Source organism: Aptenodytes patagonicus, chromosome 21, assembly GCF_965638725.1.
Source record: "Aptenodytes patagonicus chromosome 21, bAptPat1.pri.cur, whole genome shotgun sequence".
NCBI classification, from domain to species: Eukaryota; Metazoa; Chordata; class Aves; order Sphenisciformes; family Spheniscidae; genus Aptenodytes; species Aptenodytes patagonicus.
In genome coordinates this window covers 4,555,376-4,566,334 of record NC_134969.1, presented here as the reverse complement: position 1 = coordinate 4,566,334, position 10,959 = coordinate 4,555,376, and the positions used below count along the sequence as shown (strand labels likewise).

The window sequence follows — 10,959 nt, the reverse complement described above, 5'->3', positions numbered from 1 at the left end:
CCGGTCTCTCAAGAAATCCATTTTAAGGACTCTCCTTCTGCCAGGCAAAGAGCTCCTGCAATTCCTGCTGATAAACAGGCTTTTTCAGAAAAGAGTCAGTTTGATTCTGGCACAATTTCTCCCAGAAATCTGAAGTTTAAGGAATACCGTTAAGGGAGGGCTCTGGGAACGGAGAACTTCCTAGGAGAGGACTAGGGGGATAAAACGAGGTGATTTCCTGAACAGAAGATACATTTGCCTTTAAAAAAGCTGCTTTTTCTTTCATTAGCTCTTTTGCTTAAAGGAGCTCGGTGCAGCTCTAGCTGGCCTGCTTCTGTTATCAGTTGAGGATAAAACTTCAGGCTAAATAAAATACCCATTTACTAACCCATGAAAACGTGGATTTTCATATGAAGAGCCTGAACTTTGGCCGTTTGCTGAAGGCCATCAGAGCTCTGTGTGCTGGAAAACCCCGTCCTCTGAAGGAAGTCAGAGTCCACACCACGGTTCCAAGAAAATGCGAAAAATGCGAGGGGAATGAAAATTTTCCATTTTACAGAGCTGGAAGGGAACTGCCCCCCTTCCGAGCAACAGCCTTTTTCACCCCGTGAGCTACGTGTCTCTCTGCCGTAGCTTCACCTCACACTGCAAATCCACTCCTACCCGAGCCCAAGCAGCGCGAAGCCCAAACTCCATCGCTGAAACAAGCCAAACGGAGAAAGCAAAGCCAGACCCCAGGGCACGAGGGTCTCCAGAGCACGGCGGGACTTCGTCATCCCCAGACACCGCTGTAACGCACGGGGACCTCCGAGGTCTCTGTGCTGCGTGGCAAGGAGGAGCTGACCTACAACATCACGTCTGCAAGACCTGACAGCACCGAAGTTACCTCCCCGTCCTGCTAATAAAAAAAACCCTTACAAACATCTTACCAAGATTTAATGTACATTTATTCTTAACACGTGGAACATATAGTATAAAGATTTCATACTGAATAAATGATATTCATTAAGCCAAAAAAGGAAAAAAGGGAGGAATTTACATCAAGTTTTTAGCTACATCGTCTGAAATACAAATATGCAGAATTCATCACTGAAAAATCTCAATTGTGTTTCTTCATCAGGAACTTCAACTGAACCTAGAACTTTTTCACACCTCGATTAGAAAGAAAACAAAAACAGGAAAAATAAACTATAAGTTGATTGGCTGCTGAGACAGCAATGACTTTATACACAGAGACCTGTACAGCATCCTCCAGGGAGGGATGTCTGGCAAGAGATTAAATAATTGTGTCTCGCTTTTGCAGGTCATCAACTCGTTAACTCGTCATACTATAAAGGGGTAGGGAGAGGGGGACAAAACTGCAAGGAATCTTAGGGTATGTGCAATGTACAACGTCATATATATATACACACGTGGCAGCATTCAGGCTGCAGCTAAAGGTTAAAACCAGTTCTAAGAGGTGATCTCAGGGTTATTCATACAATCAAGGAGGAAGAGAGAAAGAGGTCAGGGTGTTGTAGGTTCACACATGATACTTTGGGGGAAAAGCCTTTTTTTCTCCTCAACATTAACTAAAAACATTTTTAAAAACTACAGCTTGCTGCTGATCCAGCGTTTTTTTTTTTTTTTCTTCCATGTGAGACATTATTACAGTATGTTTACAGTTTAAGGTGTACAGTACATGAAGTTCTACACGCTACTGCACAGGCCTCCCTTGGACAAGGTCTGTTCACAACTGGTAACTTCTTGGTTCCTGCAAGATTGTGAATGTACAACGATAAACCACACAGAGTTCAGCAGTCACTTTTGTCCTTCAGAGTTTACCATTAAAAACAGTTATGAAAGTGGTGCCTGTCAATGTGATAACACGGCAAGTCGTTTTCCCCAAACTCACTGTAAACGACAGTAACTTTGGTTAAAATAAAAAAAGTCTTCTATGTAGACAGAACTTTGTCTCCTTTAATAAGGGATTCAGGACAAATTTGAAGGGCAGGGGAAGGGGAGAGGGAACGGGGACATCTTTCCCCAAGGGAGAAGCAGGACAGCGCAGGGCAGACAGTGGATTCTGAGGTGGTTTTGCATAAATAAAGGGCAACAGTCAGTTTCTAAGTTCTCCACTCACGCACACGCACACAGGGTCTCGGATCCCACAGCTGTCATGACTGGCCAATTAAAAACAGTACATCACAAATAACTTGTGAAACCAAAGAGTTCATCAAAGGCGACACGGAGATGTCCAACAGCCGCGACTCGTATAACGTGAACTCCGAGTGGTTCTCGTCCACCTTGGCCAGGGCGAGCAGCGCCCGAGCAGCTCGGCGCATCATGTCCACGCTCGTCGACTCAAAGGGTGGGTTCTGCATGTGCATCAAGCCGGCCTGGCTCTGCTGGAACTGCGTGGCGGCCAGGCTGTCCTCCAAGAAGCCCAGCAAGTTGCCAATGCTGCCCTTCTGCACAGCAATCGCTCTTGCTGCCAGGCTGTCCCCCTGTGCCAAGTTGGCCAGTAGTACCACAGCCATCTCTCGACACACCGGGTTCTTTCTGTCACTAAGGAACCGCACCATGGTGCTGTACAGCTTCTCCAAGCGACTGAAGGGGGGAGTTGCAAGAATCAAATCCACATTGTTGTCCTGGATGCTGAGTTTGCTGAGTGTTTCCAAAACCAGTCTCTGAGGGGAGAGGACCGCATTGGGTCCCAGTGTTGGAAAGGGATCCTGGGCCTCTGCTGACGGACATACTGCCCAGTGGAGGAGTCCATCCAGGATAGGCAAACAGATGCTTTCCGGGTAAGGGGAGAGGTCCAGCTGGCCAGAAATGTTGGCCAACGTGACCAGTGTATTTTCACGCAGCATCTCCAAGCAGTCCCACCACCACTCCACCTTGTTGCAGCTCACCCCTTGGTCCTGCTCCTCCTCTTTCTCATAGGTCAGGGGTGCCTGTTTGCGTTCTGGATGCTTGTGGTGTAAGAGAATCAGTTTCCCTAGAATCAGCAGCAGCCCGGGATGTTTAGACATTTCAAAGTCATTGCCCGGCACAAACGATAAACTCCTGATGATGTTAGAGACACAGATGCAGCGCTTCGCCAGAGAGTCCTGCCAGTCTAGGAGGGTGCAGAGGGGCGTCTCGTCTTTACTGTGAGGTTCGTCCTCCAGAATTTTTATATTTCTGTGGCTCTGAGCTGGACTAATGCCAAAGGGAAACTTGCTGCTTTCCTTTGCCGTTTCCAAAGCTTTGACCTCTTCCTCCTCCCCTGCCAGGGAGCCCGGACGTGCCGAAAGCATGTCGTCCATGGTGGCAGTTATCCTCTTCTCCGAGGAGCTGTCGGTTGGAGGAGTCTCTCCTTCCCTAGTGCTCGGATTGCTCTCAGCTGCTGAACGTTTCCTCAAGACAGAGTTGCAGGAAGCTCGTTTATGAGTCAAAGGTAGCTCCGTCTTGCTCTCAAAGTGGGTCTGAATGTGCTCGGTGGTATCTCCGCCGCCAATCCGCCAGTGCAGCAGCCCGCTTTCGAACTCCTGCACTCGCCCCAGCTTGTCTGAATAATCTACCACAAATGGGTCGTTTTTCTGCACGACCTTGACTGGAAGCTTGTCAAATTTACTAACTAGTTTTTCCTCGCTGCTCTCTAGAGGTGCTTTGTCCTTGCTCGAAAACGCAGCCTCCTCCTCTTCCTCATCCTCTTCTTCCTCCTCACAGTTCAGGCTCCGTGGTTCATCCTCCTCCTCCCCTTCTTCATGAGAGGAAGCTGAAGATTTGCAGAACCTTTCAGGATCTAATAGTGTTCTTTGCCCTGGGTCTCCCACCTCGTATTCCTTCAGGATTCCAAAGATCTCGATCAGGCAGCGCCGGAAATACTCCACCAAGAGTTCCAGCAAGCCTGGCAGCTACAAGGGAGGAGAAAAACAGGAGGAGAAGGAAGGAAGGGAACAGTGATCAGAAAGCAACTTAGGCCAACACGAGCTACTGGGAAAGCAGGGCATAAAGGTCTAAGAATTTAAGCAGTGATGTTAATTCATGGGTTCTTTTCATGCTGGCAATAAACTGTTTGCAAAAGAGAGCTTTCCGTCCTCTGAGGAAAGGAACAAAGGCAAGACCAGATACTGACTGTCAGTATCCAACCGCCCCCCCTCCAGACACACATACCTGTGCACACACACACACGTGCTCTTGGTTCTATCTCCCCTCTGGTTAATACACAGGGAGGTGAAGGGCAGCACTAAGCAAAACAGCCTTTACAGTATTGCCAAGCAGTTTCTACAACGGCCACAGAGGCACATGGCAACTGACTGAGAAAGGCTGCCCCTCCGGATTGGCATCCCAGCCTCACTGCGTACTGTCCCAGGGGAAAGACAGAGCCAGAGGTGAACGAACGCCGTCAACACCCAAAAATGCGAGCAGCCTCCAGCCTTTCATAGCACACTCAGTGCAAAGTCCATTATGGCCTCCCCACCGTTATTCACCTCCTCTGTTACAGAGGCAATACATCTCACCGAAGAGGAGAACACACGCGCTTGCACACCAACACGCGTATAAATTAGACGGGCCACCGAGTAACCAGTGCACAGCTACCCAGACCCCACGCTCTCTTCAGACCCGGTGTGCTCCGCAGGTACAGGGACGTCTGGGAGTCTGGCCCTACAAGGGCACGAGCTGCTTGTTGCTGTCTCACTGACAGAAACCCCTACAAAATTAGCACTTCAAAGACCTGCATCGGAGAGCATCTGCACCCACCTGGCTGAGGTTGAAGGTCATTATGCTGTTGTCATCATAGAGCAGGATGTTTATGGTATCTAAGGCCCACGTACTTTCAGCTAGCAGCCCAGACTTCAGAGACATCATCACTCTCCAGGCTTCAGGAGTTCCTGTAACATAAACACATGATACTTCCAGCTCCTGGAGTTTAAAAACAAAAAGGAGATACTTGATACTGCTTTTTGGACCCGTGAAGAGCAGAGCCTGTTTAAGATGATGTACAGACTGTATGTACCAGCAATCTCTCCGCAGACAATGCCAAAACGATGTCTGAAAACACAACCAACCTGCAAAAATATTATTCTTTCAAAGCCAGCAGAGCCCTTCCGCTCGGCAGTACTGTACCAAAGGGTAACGGCAGCACCCATCCCCTCAACAGGCACAAGCAGAAAAGCAGGAGTTTCCTCTTACCAATATCTTTTGCTGTCAGCCGTCTCCTCTGCTTCAACACAGGTTGCGTAGCTTCTACTGATCCCGGAGGGAAGGTGATGTCTCGTCGGATCATGGGAGGCTGTACAGCTGCTGGTGTTATATGCGAGGCAGGGACTGGCGGTCCTGCCTTCTGAATTTTCATCCCCGAGTGCAGGAATGGAGGTTTACTAGGAGAAGTGCGATTCTCCAGAGGTCTGGGCAGAGGTGCTGGGCTGGATACCTGAGGAATGTGATTCTGCATGCTAGGGGGGGTCTGGTAGTTAGACTGGGGGGGCCTAGTCATTGGGGGCACGGGGGCAGAGGGACCATAAGGAGGCTGCCGGTTCCCGTGGGAAGGCCATGGTCCCTCATGGTTGACCCTCTGGTCTGAATGCAGAATTTCATCTGTTCGAGTCACTCCGTGATAAGCAGGCCCCTGGGGCGCAGAGCCAGTGCTCTGCCGATTCGGATAGCTGTACCCTATTTCGTTGCGCCCTTGCCACATGGCGCCTTGCTGCGGGCCCTCTGGAGTAGACTGTATGGGACCACCCATCATCTGAGGAGGCATGTTTTGCTGAGCATTGGAGCCTGGGGGAGCCGAGACCCTGTCTCTGCCAAATTGGAATGGGAACTGGTTCTGCGGCCCTCCGGCAGATCGGCGGTCAGCAGCAGGGTATGTACTCCCATACTGGTTATACAAGTCCTGCTGTGGAGACGGCTGTGCAGTTTGCTGCTGGCTCGGTTGCTGGGTCTGTGCTGGAGGCAGCTGCTGCTGCGTCTGCCCCTGCCCGGCGCTGTATGGTACGTTGTACATCTCCCCTTCGTGTCGCTTAGCAGGCGGGCCGTAGCTGCCATCCATCGGTCGCTTGTAATTCTACAGGGAAAATAAAGGCATCGACCATATGAGATTATCTACTTAGAAACAAGCAACCCAAACCTCAGTGGGTAGAGCTACTCGGAGCCAGAGGATATGCCCCATGGCATGGCATGGCCTGTAAGAGAGCAAGACTTGTCTCGTTGTTAGCCATATCCAGCGCGAAGCTGGATCAGTCTTTCAATTTCACAAGCCAAGACCAATTCCTTGCGGCTGGCTGGGTAGTTTCCTTGTGGATTCTACAAGCATGCCTTGGGGGAAGAAATCTGCCCACAGAAAGGACTTTCCTGCAGAAAAAACTCAGCTCTACTATACATTCACCACAAACCAAACTGTGCACAGGTACTTGTTTCCCTTCACATCCAGGAATTTTATCAGACCCTATTTCTCTTCTATTTCCCAGGAAACAGAGGTTTCTGCTGAAGCATTAAACAAGATGCATTAAAAACTGTTGTACTTCCTGCTTCTTCCTTTCCTGTAGATTTCAAAACACATCACTGAAAGGAGCAAGAACTGTTCCCCCCGCTACTTCTTTTAAGTGCAAACAGAGAAAACAGTCAATTGCCGAGACAAAATTAAAATCCAAGATCTCTCTTGCCTCCAAGGGTCTACGCTCCAGCTGCTATACAGTCTACTCAGAAGCTCCACGGTCATGACTGGCTTCAGATGGAGCTCTAGGGCTTCAAAGATGACAAGTACCAGAGTAACTCGAACTCTTGGCTCAGAGCCCCGTGGCTCTGGTTGCAGAGCCAAACTGCAGAGCAGTTGGAATTATTCTTAGCACAGCTCAGCGAGTGCCCTCTCTATACTCTCCTAAACCAGAGGACTCAAAATTATCAGGAAAACATTATGGGCCTTGGCACTGATACAAAGAGCAAGTCATATATAAGGATTATGGAAGGAGATGTATGTTCATTCAAACTCTGTCCTGAAACAAACCTGATGTTTTTGGGAACAACGAGCAGGAGGCAGTGGGGCAGTGGAGGACTGGAGGCAGGTCTGAAGCCTTTGTCTGCAGGCTCAGTAAGGCAAAGACAAAAAAAAAGCCCTGGGTTACGCAGAATGATCCACCTGAAACAGCTCCTCAGAGCGATCAAGGACTTACTCCAGACAAACTCATCTGATCACTTGGACCAAAAGTATTACAGAAACGTGATGGGATTCAGAAAATTCCAGAGGGGCAGAGAAGCCCAATAAAGCTTCCTGATCTCCTGCTGCCTGACCAGAGCGCACATGTCTGCACACTACACAGCCTCCATTCTCAGAACATTGTTTTGCTAACACAACAACTGGAAACACTAATTAAAACTTATTTAAACTATTTGGAAACTGGGGGTGGAGGGGGTGGGTAAGCCTCCCGTATAAGGTACTTAATTCTACACATTCATAAAGCAAACACACAGCCCAAAGAGTTTTCATCCTCCCCTTTTCACAAATTTCACAGATGAAACTCTTCTGTCTCTCAGTCAAACAAATCAGAAACCTTCTGATAACTTACCTGCTGTTGCTGTTGATACATGGTAGTTTGCTGGCTAGGGAAGGGGCTGCCCGAGGATGTGCCTTGAGTGGAGAATTGATTGCCATAGGAATCATGTCTGGAGAAGAAACAGATGCATTACTTGTCTGATCAGATGCATGCTTCACTTTCACAGTCTCAGAGCTCTCTAACTGGGAAGAGCTGTTTGTGGCAACACCCCGCACAGACCTTTGCTGCTGCTGCTGCTGCTGCGGGTAGCGGCTGGGAGAGTACATCCCCGATTCAGGGGTGGAAGGCATGATGTTTGGCTGCGGAGTTCCGGTTGCTAAGTTGCCCTCAGGTCCCATTCCGGGCTCCGTCCTACATGGAAGCAAACACAGAAACCCCACACATCCACTTAAATTCACCCTTGCTCCTCAAATGAAAAAAGATGATCAGAAAAGTCACAGTAGTGAAGAGAAAGTAACCATTTCACATGAGTCAAGCACATCAGGATCTCACCGGGTTCAAGTACTCACCTCACTCTGTCGTAAGGACCTCCGTAGGAATAGTGTTGCCGCTGTCCCATGGCCATGTTACCCATCCCTGGACCTGCAGCACGATTGTAAGGGTCACCCATACCACTGTTGGGACCCTGCCCTGAGGACATGAAGGGATCGCTTCCTGGAGCTGAAATATTGAAAGAAGGACCGATAAACATGTCTACCTCTGCCTTAGAAAGATACGTCCCGTCTTCTGGGGAAGAAGGGCAAGCAGAAGGTCTCCTACAGCACGTTCCAACCAGATACAAGTATTAGCACTCAAGGAGAAAAGGGAGAGGAGCACAGAAGGACTTCCTCACCTTTCCTCATACTGCTGTAAGGATCTTTATTTGGCTCGTAAGACATGCGACCCATCATGTCGGAGGTATTCATGCTGGGCTGGTACCCTGGATTTGGAGTCATGGAGTTCCGCTTCTGGAACGTGGGATCACTACCATCTGCAAAGGCATCCTGAAGGCCCACTGAGTTACTCCTGATTCAAAAAAACCCACAAACACAGGATTACAAAGGTCCACGATGCTCCTCAGGATACTTTTCCCCCCCATGTTCCCTCTCAGGTGTTGCTATCCCCTAGAAAGACCACAGTCATGCTCCTCCAACAGAGGCATGAAGAACTGCCCTTCTACAATACTATCCTCAGACCCAGTCCCAAAAGTCACGATTATTCACACACAGATGCAGAGTCAACAATGTTGCTGTGAGCCATTAACAAAGGAGCAAAGCCATGGAGCCCCACCAAAACAGATACTCAAGTCTCCAGCCATCTGTAGTACTGACCCAGAAGCGACCTCACGTTCACAGCTTGCATCCAGCATAGTGGAAGAGGATGCAAAGGTTTCATACCTGATGCCTGGCAAAGGGGGCATCTGACTGTGTGGTGTAGACGCTGGAGTTGGTGGCTTCAAGTCTCCTCCTTCTGCCATGGAGCTGCTGGTGGACTGAGGCGTCTGAGGACCCTGCATTGAGCCTGAACCCGCTGCAAGAACAGAAATGTAGTGTGAGCAGCTTTGTACCCTACAGGTGCAACCCAGAAACGCCCAGAACATCAGCCTCAAGAACAGAGAGCAGAGTCCTTTAAGAAAGAGAGAGGTGAAACATGGCCAAAAAAAATACAAGGAGCTCAACACTTCAAGGACATACTGCGCCAGACTTCCCAGAAGAACTGTGTACAGTAACGGAAAGCTGAGAGAACATGTTCGTTTTCATCATGCCTTCATTCTTAACCACATAACCTTTTACACACTGTGCCACCACTGTAGCACTGTGTCGTGCTGCCCAGGCTACCTAGCTTCAAAGGTTGATGCTCTCCAGTGCACCACGCAGCACAGAATATGGTGCTTCTTGCCAAGTGACAACCGCTGACTCATCACCTTCACATTCTCTTTCTACCCAGAAAGAAGGTGGGTTTGAGCCCTCTCCTGAAGTCTCACAATCTTTCTAGTGATGGAAACTCCAAGATGCCAGCTGAAGTCACCAAGTAACTCTGAACAAGGCTCCTCTGCCCTTCAACAGGGGTTAATTCATGCAGGTTAATTCAAGCACCACTCCCAAGGATTCCTGGAACAGGGAATGCCGGAGATGCCGGATCTTTCACTGAAAGACAAAACCCGTCCAGCAAGTTCCTTGGCTCTGTACAGGTTGCTTTACGCTACAGTAAGCTTTCATCAAAAATCCCAGGCCGTCATGTGTAATCCAGCTGTGCCATCAGCTCTAGGAGCTCTCCTCTGCCCCTGGATCGCTGTGACAGTGTCAGCTCTCAGGTTCATATGCTCCTCGCAGCTGGCAAGAGCTGAACTCTTAATTAATGTTTCCATTAGTTACCATCCCCAGCACCAGATATCCCTCAGCTTCAGCCCTGCTGCTTGATGAGTCATTTCAGCTATTCATTAAAATCCTCCGAGGTCACGTCCAGGGCATGTTTGTTTACACCCCACCTTCCTGGCACCCTGTCCTCTTCTCCGTGACTCCCTCCCAGCCTGGGGAGGTCTCGGGAGAAGGAAGGGCAGAGGCAAGCTCAGCAGGGAGTTTCATTCATGGGCCCTCCCCGCCGTTCTTCCCTCGTCAGCAGCGGTTCAGCTCCACTCACTTCCCCCAGGAATTCACCGCTTGTCTCTGTTTGTAATGCTGGCATCGGCAGGAAGAGGCCCCGAGACATTCCCTGCGTCGCTGCCATTTGGTGTTTGTCCCCACCCCCTGCCGTCCCTCCCACTCACAAATTTACACACAGTTGGAGCCAGGCCAGTTCCATGCTCTGGGAATTAAAACCCAACGGCAGACTGATTACGCCTCCCCAGGGACACGCTGCAGTTTGCAAGCAGGAACCCAAGAAGGTTTGCAGGAAACCTGCGCCGAGTACCCATGAGGCAGTACCCGGTCCACTCCAGCCAAGGCCTTTCTGTAAACACTTGGGTTTTGAGGGTTATGAACACACACTGCATGGAAAACAGCTCCAGCACCAAGAGCTCTACCTAGATGACTGTCCTGCAAGCCCTTTAGACGCTCTGCAGCCTCAAAAAGCGGTTAATGGAGAATCTCGCACTGTGATCCTCATCATTCACAAAGTTATGCAGAAGTTCATTTGACAGAACAGGCTGAAATGAAGTGCAAGCCAATGCCAACAGGTCACAAAGCCTGCAAGGAGAGCAAAGCACATGTGTCTGTGTGGGATAACAGAGCCCTTCATCCAACTGATGGGAATTCAAAATGCCCCACTGTTGTCCACTTGGCTTTCAAACAGGGAAGTTATTCCCCAATAAGGGTGATTTGCTGGGAGACAGGCCTCTGTGCGTGTGCAAGTCTGGGGGACGCTGCTTCAGCGGGGCCTCAGCAACGCCCTGGAACAGTAGTGCCCACTGGGACTCAACGCTCCTCTAAGACTCTTAAGTCTGGAGCTGAGGTTGAGAAAGCAATTTGTGTTGTGTCCTACA

The 10,959-nt window shown here is 49.6% G+C and overlaps 1 protein-coding gene across 1 annotated transcript in view; it reads right to left on the bottom strand.

The window, feature by feature from the left end:
- Positions 1-904: 904 nt before the first annotated feature.
- ARID1A (AT-rich interaction domain 1A) overlaps positions 905-10,959 on the bottom strand; it is a 61,653-nt gene continuing 51,598 nt past the window's right edge. Inside the window, exons 13-20 of the mRNA XM_076357652.1 lie at positions 8,876-9,008; positions 8,332-8,504; positions 8,009-8,159; positions 7,719-7,850; positions 7,512-7,608; positions 5,140-6,013; positions 4,708-4,838; positions 905-3,860 (exon numbers count right to left, since the gene is read on the bottom strand). Coding sequence (XP_076213767.1) covers positions 2,136-3,860; positions 4,708-4,838; positions 5,140-6,013; positions 7,512-7,608; positions 7,719-7,850; positions 8,009-8,159; positions 8,332-8,504; positions 8,876-9,008 — 3,416 coding nt within the window. The 3' untranslated portion in view covers positions 905-2,135. The remainder of the gene's footprint in view (positions 3,861-4,707; positions 4,839-5,139; positions 6,014-7,511; positions 7,609-7,718; positions 7,851-8,008; positions 8,160-8,331; positions 8,505-8,875; positions 9,009-10,959) is intronic.